At 42.6% G+C, this 14,146-nt stretch overlaps 1 protein-coding gene across 1 annotated transcript in view; it reads right to left on the bottom strand.

The window, feature by feature from the left end:
- The window catches only part of LOC134346703 (uncharacterized), a 43,062-nt gene extending 35,133 nt beyond the window's left edge, over positions 1-7,929 (bottom strand). The window contains exon 1 of the mRNA XM_063048261.1: positions 7,832-7,929. Within this exon, the coding sequence (XP_062904331.1) occupies positions 7,832-7,886 (55 nt within the window). The 5' untranslated portion in view covers positions 7,887-7,929. The remainder of the gene's footprint in view (positions 1-7,831) is intronic.
- Between the last annotated feature and the right edge of the window lie 6,217 nt (positions 7,930-14,146).

Here is a 14,146-nt window from a genome sequence, read left to right on the forward strand (position 1 = left end):
CCAATGCCTTGGCCTCCGCAGCCGCTCATGGGAATAAATTCCACAGATTTACCACCCTCTGACTGAAGTAATTTCTCTGCCTTTCTGTTCTAAATGCAAACTTAAAGCACGCGGTATTGGGGGTAAGGTATTGATGTGGATGGAGAATTGGTTAGCAGACAGGAAGCAAAGAGTGGGAATAAACGGGACCTTTTCAGAATGGCAGGCAGTGACTAGTGGGGTACCGCAAGGCTCAGTGCTGGGACCCCAGTTGTTTACAATATATATTAATGACTTGGATGAGGGAATTGAATGCAGCATCTCCAAGTTTGTGGATGACACGAAGCTGGGTGGCAGTGTTAGCTGTGAGGAGGATGCTAAGAGGATGCAGATTGACTTGGATAGGTTGGGTGAGTGGGCAAATTCATGGCAGATGCAATTTAATGTGGATAAATGTGAAGTTATCCACTTTGGTGGCAAAAATAGGAAAACAGATTATTATCTGAATGGTGGCCGATTAGGAAAAGGGGAGGTGTAACGAGACCTGGGTGTCATTATACATCAGTCATTGAAAGTGGGCATGCAGGTACAGCAGGCTGTGAAAAAGGCGAATGGTATGCTGGCATTTATAGCGAGAGGATTCGAGTACAGGAGCAGGGAGGTGCTACTGCAGTTGTACAAGGCCTTGGTGAGACCACACCTGGAGTATTGTATGCAGTTTTGGTCCCCTAATCTGAGGAAAGACATCCTTACCATAGAGGGAGTACAAAGAAGGTTCACCAGATTGATTCCTGGGATGGCAGAACTTTCATATGAAGAAAGACTGGATGAACTGGGCTTGTACTCGTTGGAATTTAGAAGATTGAGGGGGGATCTGATTGAAACGTATAAAATCCTAAAGGGATTGGACAGGCTAGATGCAGGAAGATTGTTCCCGATGTTGGGGAAGTCCAGAACAAGGGGTCACAGTTTGAGGATAAAGGGGAAGCCTTTTAGGACCGAGATTAGGAAAAACTTCTTCACACAGAGAGTGGTGAATCTGTGGAATTCTCTGCCACAGGAAACAGTTGAGACCAGTTCATTGGCTATATTTAAGAGGGAGTTAGATATGGCCCTTGTGGCTACGGGGATCAGGGGGTATGGAGGGAAGGCTGGGGCGGGGTTCTGAGTTGGATGATCAGCCATGATCATAATAAATGGCGGTGCAGGCTCGAAGGGCCGAATGGCCTACTCCTGCACCTATTTTCTATGTTTCTATGTTAAATGGACATCCTTCAATCTTGAAGTTGTGCCCTCTTGTCCTCGACTCCCCTACCAAGGGAAATAACTTTGCCATATCTAATCTGTTCAGGCCTTTTAACAGTCAGAATGCTTCTATGAGATCCCTACACATTCTCCTGAACTCCAGGGAATACAGCCCAAGAGCTGCCAGACGTTCCTCATACCGTAACCCTTTCATTCCTGGAATCATTCTTGTGAATCTTCTCTGAACCCCCTCCAATGTCAGAATATCCTTTCTAAAAAAGGAGTCCAAAACTGCACACAATACTCCAACTATGGTCTCAAGAATACCTTATAGAGCCCCAACATCACATTCCTGCTCTTATATTCTATAGCTCTAGAAATGAATGACAACTTTGCATTTGCCTTCTTCACTACCAACTCAACCTGGAGGTTAACCTTTAGGGTATCTTGCACAAGGACTCCCAAGTCCCTTTGCATCTCTGCAGTTTGAATTCTCTCCCCATCTCAATAATCATCTGCCCATTTATTTTTTCCACCAAAGTGCAGGACCATACACATTGCAATACTATATTTTATTTGCCATTTCTTTGCCCATTCCCCTAAACTATCTAAGTCTCTCTGCAGGCTTTCTGTTTCCTTAACACTACCCGCTCCTCCGCCTATCTTTGTATCATTGGCGTATTTAGCCACAAATCCATTAATCCATCTAATTCCAAATCATTGACATACATCATAAAAAGTAGCGGTCCCCCCTGTGGAACTTAACTGGTAACTGGCAGCCAGCCAGAATAGGATCCCTTTATTCTCACTCTCTGTTTTCTGCCGATCAGCCAATGCTAGTAACTTCCCTGTAATTCCATCGGCTCTTATCTTGCTAAGCAGCCTCTTGTGCGGCACCTTTTTAAAAGTCCTCTGAAAATCCAGGTACACCACGTCTACTGCACCTCCCTTGCCTGCCCTGCTTGTAATTTCCTCAAAACATTGCAGTAGGTTTGTCAGGCAGGATCTTCCCTTCAGGAAACCATGCTGGCTTTGGCCTATCTTGACATGTGCCTCCAGGTACTCCATGATCTCGCCCCTAACAATTAACAACTTCCCAACCACTGATGTCAAGCTGCTCCCACCCATCTTAAATAGCAGAGTAACATTTGCAATTTTCCATTTATCCAGTACAATGCCAGAATCTATCAATTCTTGAAAGATCATTGCTAATGCTTCCGCAATCTCTCCAGCTACTTCCTTCAGAATCTGAGCGTGCATTCCATCAGGTCCACGCGATTTATTCACACTCAGACCATTAAGCTTCCTGAGAACCTTCTCAGTCATAATTTTTGCTGCACATACTTCACTTCCCTGACACTCCTGAATGTCCAGTATATTGTAGATGTTTTCCACTGTGAAGACTGATGCAAAATACGCATTCAGTTCTCTGCCATCTCTGCGCATTTCATTACAATATCTCCAGCATCATTTTCTATTGGTCCTATATCTAACCCTCCAATCTCTTTTAACCTTTATATACATAAAAAAAGCTTTTAGTATCTTCTTTGATATTAGTTGCCATCTTCCTTTCATAATTCTTCTTTTCCTTCCTATATGACCTTCTTAGCTTCCTTCAGCAAGTTATTAAAAGCTTCCCAATCTTCTATCTTCCCACTAGATTTGGCTTCCTTGTATGCACTCTCTTTTGCTTTTACTTTGGCTCTGACTTCACTTGTCAGCCACCGTAGTGTCCTTCCATTTGAAATTTCTTCTTATTTGGAATATATCTGTCTTGCACTTCCCTCATTTTTCACAGAAACTCCAGTCATTGCTGCTCTGCTGTCCTTCCTGCTAGTGTCTCTTTCCAGTAAACTTTGTCCAGTTGCTCTCATGCCATTGTAATTTCCTTTATTCCACTGAAATGATGACATTAGAATTTAGTTTCACCTTCTCAAATTTCAAAGTAAACTCGATCATATTCTGAGCACTGTTCCCTAAGGGTTCCTTAACCTTAAACTCTCTAATCACGTCCAGATTATTGCACAACATTGACTCCAGCACTGCTGATCCCCTAATGGGCTCAAAAGCAAGCTGTTCTAAAAAGCCATCCCTTAGACATTCTAGAAATCCTCTCTCTTGAGGTCCAATACAGGCCTGGTTTTCCCAATCCACTTTCATGTTAAAATCCCCGACGATCATCATGACATTGCCCTTCTGACACGCCTTTTCTGTCTCCTGCTGTAATTTGTAATCTATATCCCAGCTGCTGTCTGGAGGCCTGTGTACGACTGCCATTAGGGTCCTTTCACCTTTGCCATTTCTTAACTCAATCCATAGAGCCTCTATACCTTCTGATCCCATGTCATTCCTTTCTAATGATTTAATATTATTTCTTATACACAGGGCCACATCACCCCCTCTGTCGACTAACCTATCTTTCCAAAACACCATATATCCTCAGACATTCAGCTCCCAATGGCAGCCATCCTTTAGCCAAGTTTCAGAGATGGCCACAAAGTCATACTTGCCAATCTGTAGCTGAAATTCAAGATCATCTATTTTCTTTCTTATGCTGCGTGCATTCAAATATAATACTTTCAGTCCAGTATTTGTTGCTTTCTGTTTTAACTGCAACACGCCTCTATTTCCCTGTAACTCATCCCACTGGCTGTGATTATGCCTCATCTCCTGCCTGTCCTTTCTATCATTTCTGTTGCACGCCATCTTTGATTTATTTCTGTTTTCTTCTTCAGCCCTATCACTCCCATTCCCATGCCAAATCAGAGTAAACCCTCCCTAACAGCTCTATTATACCTGCCCGCGAGGATATTGGACCCCTTTGGGTGTTGATCACCAAGCGCCCACAACATTCGAGGAATGCCCTCTTCATGCTGAAGACCCACACTCAATGATTTAGTTACAGCTTCTTCCCTCCACCAACATATTTAGAAACAGTTCATGAACACAGCCTTATTTTTACATTATTTTTGCACTTTTTATTTATTTTGTAATTTATAAAAGTGTTATGTCTTTGTTGTGAAACAAATTTTATGTTTTAATAAACTTGATTCTGACAAATGACTGTACTGATTCTGTGTCCGAGAATCAAAATAGAACTCAAAATTTCATTACTTCTGCTGCCTTTTTCCACGTAGCTCTCATCTTCACAAGGTTCATTCTTTCCCTTTTTGGAACTCTATACCTTTGTCTTAGCCACTTTATCTGGTAAACCTGCTTGGTAATGCAAATATCTGATCAGCCAAACATGGGACAGCAACTCAATGTGTAAAAACATGCAGACGTGGTTAAATGTGCAGCTGAGGAAGTAGGGAGTCTGCAAAAGGACTGAAAGATTAGGACACTGAACAAGGAAGTGGCAGGTCGAATACAGTGCACGGAAGTGTATAGTTGCACACTTTGGTAGAAAGAATAAAGATGTAGATGATTTTCTAAACAGGGATCAAATTCAGAAATGAAATGTGCGAACCTAGTGAAGAATACCCTCAAAATTAACTTGCAGGTTCAGTCAGTAGTAAGCAAGATAAATGCAACATTAGCGTACATATTGAGAGGACTAGAATATAAATACAAGGAAATAATTCTGAGAATTAATAACAGATTGGTTAGACAAAACATGGAATATGGTGAACAGTTTTGGGCCCTTTATCTAAGAAAGGATATGCTGGTCTTGGAGAGGCACCAAAGGAGGTTAACAAGAATGGCCTCAGGAATGAAAAGGGTTAGCGTTTGAGGAGTGTTTGACAGCTCTGGGTTTGTGGAGTGCAGAAGAATGCGGGGGGGCAGGGGGAGAAGGTGCATTGAAATGCATTGAATATTGAAAAGACTAGACAGATTCGACGTTGTGAACATATTTCCAATAGTGGGGAAGCCTTAAGAGGGCACCTCAGTATACTGTACAAGGATGGGAAGATGGAGCTGAGATCAGGTATGAAATTGGAGCTGCAATCCAGAGCACAGGAAGGATGTGTTTCTAAGATTGTAATGGGAATGTGGGTATATGTTTATCCAGAACCAGTTATTAGGAGTGCTATGGGAATGTGAGTAAGTGTTATCAGGAATGTGATCCAGGTGTGTGACTGGCATCAGGAGCTGCAGTAAGTGCACGCCCAATTAATTTCAAGCTTACATATGCAAATTGAGCAGTAAAATATTATGCAAATAGTAGAGCTCCTTGTCAATTTAATAAGACAGTCAGCTGGTCCAACATGAAAGCAGTTGGGAAAAAACTGCCTTTTATCTGCAACCTGTGTCCTTTTTAAATAATGCTCTATGTTCTAGGCTGTGGTGGGAGTTCATGGATCTCAAAATGCAAATTAATTGTGTAATTGGATAATTCAAGGCTACCATCAAGGACCCCACCCCAAGGGTCCCATTCCTATCTTCAGACGAGAGGTTCAGAAGTCTGAAGTTCCACAGGAAGAGCTACTTTCCTACAACCATCAGGTCCTTGAACCAATCTGAACAACCTCAGCAAAGGAATATCTTGCACAACCATAGATTTATAGATTTGTTTTCCACCAACATCTTTATCTCTTCACTGTCTGGTGTACTTTAAGCTGTGTGATCTCTGAACCTACATGTCCATAATGTTGATGCAAGCAAGTCTTCCATCACATCAGTACCTCACCACACTTGTGGAAATGACAATAAACTTCATTTGTCTTGACTCTGGGTTTCATCACACTCCTTAACCAATGTCTTTATACGTCTCCTTTAGTGGGGTTCAGTTAACTTCTGATCCTCATAAAGAGAGTACATTTGGAGTATTTGAGATCCATATTCAACACAATTCTGTGCTGAGTCTCTGACAATGGGTGGGGGTGTGCTGGAAGAGGTGGAATTTTGCTGCAAGTACTCAGGATACTCAGGATGCAGCACATTGGCACTCAGTCTCACAGCTCCAGTAATCTAGCTTGAATCCTGACCTCCGGCATTATCTCAAATTTGCACATTCACCCTGTGACAATGTGGATTGTCTCTGGGTACTCTGGTTTCCTCCAACATCCCAACATGAGGCTGGTAGGTTAGTGAAGAGTGTAAATAGTCTGCAGTGCAGTTTGGATGGTAATGTAGACAGAAATGCTAATAGGAAATGTGCTGGGGAATGGAATTCCTCTGGGAGCTGGCATAGATGATGGGCTAAATGGCCTTGTTCTATGTTGTAAGGAACTATGGAGATGGTGCGTACTGGATAAATGGAAATACTGGAGATTATAAGCAGGGGAGGGAAAAGTTTGAGGGCAAGGTGTTAAGTAGGCAAAAGGTAATGGCAGAGAGCTCTGTCATGGTTTGAGATTGCCAGCTGTGCAGAGGATAGAATCAGAGGATTTCTCAAAGCCTTATTGAAAAAGTATAACATCAGCTAAACTAATGGGAACTCTGAAGTGCATAACATTAGCAGCATTTCAGATAGATTTGAGAGCATTATATCCACATTCGGAATACAGACCGAACTCCCAATGTAAACTTCCAGGGCACTCTCTGCATAAAACTGCTCTAAACCCACCAGTGTAGATGGGGTGTGCATCATATGGCTTCAAAGTATGAAATACTAACAGATCTGATGACATGCATCGAAATATAGGAGGGGTGATTGATAAGTTCGTGGCCTAAAGTAGAAGGAATCAATTTTAGAAAACCTAGCACATTTATTTTTCAGCATAGTCCCCTCCTACATTTACATGCACATGTGGTTTAACTCTTCAAGTGACTATGCAGAAAGTTTGAAGTAAATACCTCATCTGTTAATAACTCCTCAGGGTGATTGATAAGTTCGTGGCCCAAGGTAGAAGGAGATGATGTATTAACTTCAAACTTTCTGCATAATCACTCAAAGAGTTGAACTGCATGTGCACGTAACGAGAGCTGTTTCACTCCTCTCCTTCTACCTGAGGCCACGAACCTATCAATCACCCTCGCTGTGGACACTTTCTGGAGGTTCAAGAGCCCTATGCTCCATGACCGCTGGACTAATTGTGTAAATGTAAGAGGGGTCTATGTTGAAAAATAAACGTGCTAGGTTATGTAAAATTGACTCCCGTCTATCTTCTCAATCACCGCTGGTACTGTGGTGAGCATTCAGCCCATGATGACAGACGAGAACTCATTTAACTAACAGCTATTTTATTATAACATCTATAAAAAACAGATAGGGAACTATGACCCAGTCACATTGCTTACTCTAATGGACCCTCGCCGTAACGCCGCTCCAGTGCTGCTGCAATGTATTGCGATAAGCAAAAACAAAACAAAGCGGGCGCTAAGAGCCGAGGAGAGAACCCACTCAGTCACATACAGACGGGAAGGTAACCATTGCACGCCCCTGTTACAGTTCGGGTGACCTACAAGCGCATAACTTTATAACCCCAGCTAGAATGTAACAATAAATGAATTCGAACATCCCACCATAATCCTATGAACGAATTTAAAAATAAGAATGAATAGCGCTGGCCAGTAGGAATTCTGGACCGGGTTGATGTCAACGGCCCCACCCGAACATCCCAACCACGAACTAATAACAGAGCGCTTACACTTGGCCAAATTTGTCAGTAGGTACTAAGATGAGAATACTTTTTCCACCGTCGTGGGGTGGCTAGAATCTTACCTGAAACTCCCAGCAACGGCAACAGAAAGAGCGAGAGGAAATGAGAGCAGAACATGCCGAATTACCAAACAAAGATAGACATCGGCAATACCGGAAAACTCATCTCGATTTTACGCTACATGGTGGGCGTAGGTAAGAGTGGGAGGGATTAGGAGAGCGGATATGCATGTTTATTTGTTGCCTCTGGCTGCTTCTTTGTTCTCTACTATGTTTTATTTCCAATCCGCACCTCAACCAACGCCCCCCCCCCCGTCGATTTCTGCTTTGGGGGCGTAATTCTCACAGGCTATATTAAGTAAAATATGCAAGTCGGGGTCCGCAGTGCCTGCCTTACGAAAGTTAATTATTTAATTGTAAGCTTTTCACCATTAACTGAAATTATAGTATGCAGCTGTGTAAACAAAGACTAAACTGACAGGTGCGAGCCAGTACCATTTACCTAAGCAAATAATAATAAAGGTTGTTGAAATATGCCCGAACTGTGTAAACACAACTAAAAACTTATATCTTCAGATATGGCTTTGTTACTTTGAACTTTAACTTTCATTACTGGGACTGATACTGACACCCAGTAATTTAAAGTTACTGACCCTCTCCAACTCTGATCCTCCGATGACTACCAGCTCATGGATTTCTGGTTTCGCTGTCCAGCAGTCAGATGGTGCCAGCGCACATCGGTACTCTCTGTGGGCTGGAGGAATTTGGATATCAAAAATTAGCGGGATCTTGATCAGCTGAGTAAATGGCTGACAAATGGGAAATGGAGTTTAATTCAGATAACTCGCAGGTATTGCATTTTAGAAAGTCAATTCAAGATAGAACTCTCACAGTGAAGGGAGTGTTGTTGAACAGAGGAACCGCGAAGTTCAAGTCCATGGTTCCATACAAGTGGAATCATAGGTAGAGTGGTGAAGTCAAGACTTTTGGCACAGCAGACTTCATGAGTCAGGGCGTTGACTGTGAAGTTGGCCAGTCATGATGCACGAGAGACTGATGAGGCAGTAGTTAGAGTATTGTGTTCAGCTTTGGGTCATCTTGCTACAGAGTAGTATTATTCAATCAGCAAGAGTGCCAAAAATATTTCCAATGATGCTGCCAGGACTCAAGGGACTGAGTTATAGGGAAGCCGTTGGACAGGCTTTGATTATTTTCCTTCGTAAGAGAATGAGAGGCTATCTTACAGAGGTGCAAAACATAATGGTGGACATTGATAGGATGAATATATTTCTCCTATAATTGGGAATGCCCGAACATGAAGGCTTAGTTTGAAGTTGAAAGGGGAAAGATGTACTTGGAACTTGAGAGGCAACTATATTATTTTTAAATAGAGGCAATTTATTTTTAAATTTATTTTCAAATTTAAACTATATTTTTAAACATATGTAAATTGAATTGTCAGAGGAAGTGGTTGAGGCAGATACAGTATAATAACAACTTTTGAAAGATAGTTGCTTGGGTATGTAGACAGGAAAGTTTCAGAATGCCCCAGGCCAAACTTCAGCAAATGACACTAGTTTGGATGAGTAGGTTGGCTAGCACGGAGAATTTGGGCCAAAGAACCTGTTTCCATACTGTGTGACTCTATGAACAGTAGTAATCCATTCAAATTGAAACAAGTTATTTTCCCACAAATGTTTCAATTAGAATGGACTGAGCCTTGTGCTCATCAAAGCTCAGGTTGAATTTTTCCCAGGCTAATTGGCTCCCACCCTTACTGCAGCCTTGGTCCAAACATGAATCCAGAAGCTAAAATCCAGCGGTGAAGCAAGTGTGTCTGCACTTGACATCTAGTCAGCACTTCAAGTAAGTGTGGTGATAGGGGAAAATGTTCCAATTATTGCCACAGAAAGCTGGATATTGTGTTTGGTGGAACCCAATTTTCCCTACCCTGGAGGTCACTGCAGGAGTTCCTAGGCTCAAACATCTTCAGCCGCAAAATGTCAGCAGTTGAGATATTAATGAATGTTTCATTCCATTCAAAATTCCTCAGGAAATGATTGCATTCAGGAATGGGTGATAAGCACTTCAAGCAAGTATCATCTCCAGTCAGAGACTGCAGCAACCTACTCTTGATATTCAATGGGATGACATTACCAAATCCCCTACTCCCAACATCCTGCAGAATCACCCATTGATTACAATCCCAAAGGGGCCAGCCATCTGCAGTTTAACTCTGCTAATCCAGCACACTCAGGCCATTGATGGTCAATTGGCAGATTTTCTGGTCTTACTAAAAATCAACTATATGTTCAATGTTACAGAGCTTGATGTTTATTTTTTTTCCAGTAAGATTGCACTGGAGCTCTGGTGACTGTAGTTGGAGCGTAGGAACTGGGGGTTCCGGTGAGTCGAATTTCAGCATGGAACCTAGGGCCCTGATAATGTTAGAAGCACCAGGGAAGCTCGGGGTCCAATAAGTGGAACAGGAATCAGGGCTCCAGTATGTTAGAAGTTCTATGGCAACCTATCTCTCGAGGCAGCTTATCTACTGATGTCTACTATAAGCCTACTGACTCTCACAGCTATCTGGACTATTCCTCTTCTCACCCTGTCTCTTGCAAAAATGTTATCCCCTTCTTGCAATTCCTCCATCTCTGCCACATCTGCTCTCAGGATGAGGCTTTTCATTCCAGGACGAGGGAGATGTCCTCCTTCTTTAAAGAAAGGGGCTTCCCTTCCTCCACCATCAACTCTGCTCTCAAACGCATCTCCCCCATTTCATGCACATCTGCTCTCACTCCATCCTCCTGCCACCCCACTAGGAATAGGGTTCCCCTGGTCCTCACCTACCACCCCACCAGCCTCTGGGTCCAACATATTATTCTCCGTAACTTCTGCCACCTCCAACAGGATCCCACCACGAAGCACATTTTCCCCTCCCCCCCCCCGCTTTCCACAGGGATCGCTCCCTACGCAACTCCCTTGTCCATTCGTCCCCCCCATCCCTCCCCACTGATCTCCCTCCTGGCACTTATCCTTGTAAGCGGAACAAGTGCTACACATGCCCTTACACTTCCTCTCTTACCATCATTCAGGGCCCCAGACAGTCCTTCCAGGTGAGGCGACACTTCACCTGAGAGTCAGCTGGGGTGATATACTGCGTCCGGTGCTCCCGATGTGGCCTTCTATATATTGGCAAGACCCAACGCAGACTGGGAGATTGTTTTGCTGAACACCTACGCTCTGTCTGCCAGAGAAAGCAGGATCTCCCAGTGGCCACACATTTTAATTCCACATCCCATTCTGACATGTCTATCCACAGCCTTCTCAACTGTAAAGATAAAGCCACACTCAGGTTGGAGGAACAACACATTATATTCCGTTTGAGTAGCCTCCAACCTGAACATTAACTTCCACTAATGCCCGACCTCCCCCTCGTACCCCATCCGTTATTTATTTATATACACACATTCTTTCTCTCTCTCTCCTTTTTCTCCCACTGTCTCTCTCACTATACCTCTTGCCCATCCTCTGGTTTCCCCCCTCCCCCTTTTCCTTCTCACTAGGCCTCCTGTCCCATGATCCTCTCATATCTCTTTTGCCAATCACCTGTCCAGCTCTTGGCTCCATCCCTTCCCCTCCTGTCTTCTCCCATCATTTCGGATCTGCCCCTCCCTCTTTGAAGTCTCTTACTAACTCTTCCTTCAGTTAGTCCTGACTAAGAGTCTCGGCCCGAAACGTCGACTGTACCTCTTTCTAGAGATGCTGCCTGGCCTGCTGCGTTCACCAGCAACTTTGATGAGTGTTGCTCGAAATTCCAACATCTGCAGAATTCCTCGTGATGGCAACCAGAGCTTTGTTTTGGTACAGGGAGCACAGGAACTAGAGAACAAGCTAGTGAATGGGAGCTTCAGACCCAGGCTGCGGTAACAAGTGGATTCTGAAAACATTAACAGCCAAATGCTGAATTCAGGATTTTCCTGCTCAACTTAGCGCGCAGAATGTCAAGTTTTGTTATAAATGATTCAACAAGAGGTCAGAAGCTGGGTATCAGTGCATAATGTTACGTAACCGGCAACAACGAATATTAACCGAGACAAGTTTTATATAAAAACAACCGAACATTTATTAAACACATATAAGCGATAGGGAAAAAAAAAACAAAGGAAAACTTTAACCGGAGGTTAAACGGGTACGCAGCCGTTCATCAACTCCACTAGGCTCCGGTTCTTAAAGAGTTAAATGCGGAAACAGTTCTTAAAGCGATAACTTCGGAAGTCCAACAGTTTTACACATTCAATCGGGAGACACTTCTCTGGAGAAGGATTTCTTCACCGACGCACCTTTACTGCCGGTTCTGTCCACAGGATTCCCGATGCCGAAAATAAACAGTTTAAATCAACTGACCTTAAATTCCTTTTAGAGAGCCTTTTTGCATGAACTCATTGCCCTATTGCAAGAGTTATCTCAATACAGCTTCTCTTCAACGAAGACTCAATAAGGTCGACCCTTTATTAAACTGCCAAACGATGCCGACTTCTCTTGATCCCTCACTTCGATGAATTCTTCACTCTCCCTTCAAAACTGTCAGAATTGAGTAAATTGGCACTTCCAGCCACAAATTTCCAGTCCAAGTAATATGGAATCTTTCAACAGAACGTACAACCGTTTTAAAAATGAAACTGCGTCACAAAAACAAACGCAACAGAAACAGAGATACAACACATTCTACCTGGAAATCTACAAACTCAAAGAAAACCTACTGCGTCACCTGAGTCGACCCTTGTATAGTCATGGGGCACATGTCATCACGTGACCTCACATCGGCGGGAAAATCACATCAGGGTGACCTCCAAAAGACCATTACAGCATTCTCACAAAAAAGCAGATTCTCCTTCAGCATGTAACAATAAATACCTCAATTCATATTCCAAAGCCCCACCACTGAGAACTGACAGCAAAAGAAACACAGAAATCTCCAAGCCATAGTTCATATACAATTAGTGGCCACTTTATTAACGGTGCTTATCAGTGCAAATATTTAATCAGCCAATCGTGTGCCGCAACCCAATGCATAAAAGCATGCAGACATGGTCAAGATGTTTAGTTGTTGTACAAACCAAACACCAGAATGGGCAAGAAATGTGATCTTTAGCCATGGAATGATTGTTAGTGCCAGATTGTGTGGTTTGAGTATCTCAGAAACTGATCTCCTTGGACTTTCATCCACAATAGTCTCTAGAGTTTACAAAGAATGGTATGAAAAACAACAAACATCAAGTGACAAGCAGTTCTGTGGGTGAAAACCTTGTTAATGAGAGAGGTCAAAGGGGAATGGCCAGACCAGTTCAAGCTGGCAGGAAGGCGACAGTAACTCAAATAACCACTCATTATAACAATGGTGTGTGGAAGAACATCTCTGAACACACATCAAACTTTGAAGTGAATGGGCTACAGCAACCAAAGGCTACACAGGGTTCCACTCCTGTACCTAATAAATAGGTCACTGAAAAGATATGGATATATTTTGTCATCTACTCTAAATCCAGGAATTCCTCCTTGAGCCACATTTTGAACATCTTAACCAGATGGACTGCAGCTGTTCATGTATGTACTTTACAAACCACGATCAGGGTGAGGTACTAACGCTAGACAGGAAATGTTTTTAAAAGTGGTGTTTCCTCAGAAGTTTGTTTTGTTTGTGATAGATGGCTTGAAGCTGAACACAAATATAGTTTCAACCTCCTTGTATCACGTAGGAATTTGAAGAAACAAGAAATTAACTTTTATTGAATATAAGGCATTTAATTGTGTAATGGTGCTCACACCTTGCTATAGTTCAACTATGCTAAAAATGTGTAATCGATGATTTTTGTTTGTACTCAGTGACTGATGCTTCTTTTTTAAATGTCCAACAATGATCAGCTAGTGTTGATGGATTCCAGATACCCTGATAATGTTTCTCCATGATATCAAAATCCTGGTGAAACCTTCCACCGTGCTTGTCACCGACAGAGCCAGAATTTGCAGAGAAGTAGTCTAAACGGGAATGAAGAAAATGAATCTTTAGTGACATGTGGCACTTTATGGTTTTGTTTGCTTGAAGTATGTTGTCAACCAGCTGCACAAAATTTGGTATTTTGCAGTTGCGAAGAAAAAAATTAGGATCCTTGAATGCCTTCCGTGAGATTTTCTCCAGTCCCATAAGAAGTTCTTTGAATTACCTGTCATTGATGACTTGTTTGATTTGTGGACCAACAAAAATAACTTCTTTAATCTTGGCATCCATTATTTTGGGAAACATCAGTCTCAAATATCAAAATCTTTCATTCTTTGTTCATTGCATTCACAAAATTTTTCATAAGCCCCAGTTCC

The sequence above is a fragment of the Mobula hypostoma genome, chromosome 5 (assembly GCF_963921235.1).
Source record: "Mobula hypostoma chromosome 5, sMobHyp1.1, whole genome shotgun sequence".
NCBI classification, from domain to species: Eukaryota; Metazoa; Chordata; class Chondrichthyes; order Myliobatiformes; family Myliobatidae; genus Mobula; species Mobula hypostoma.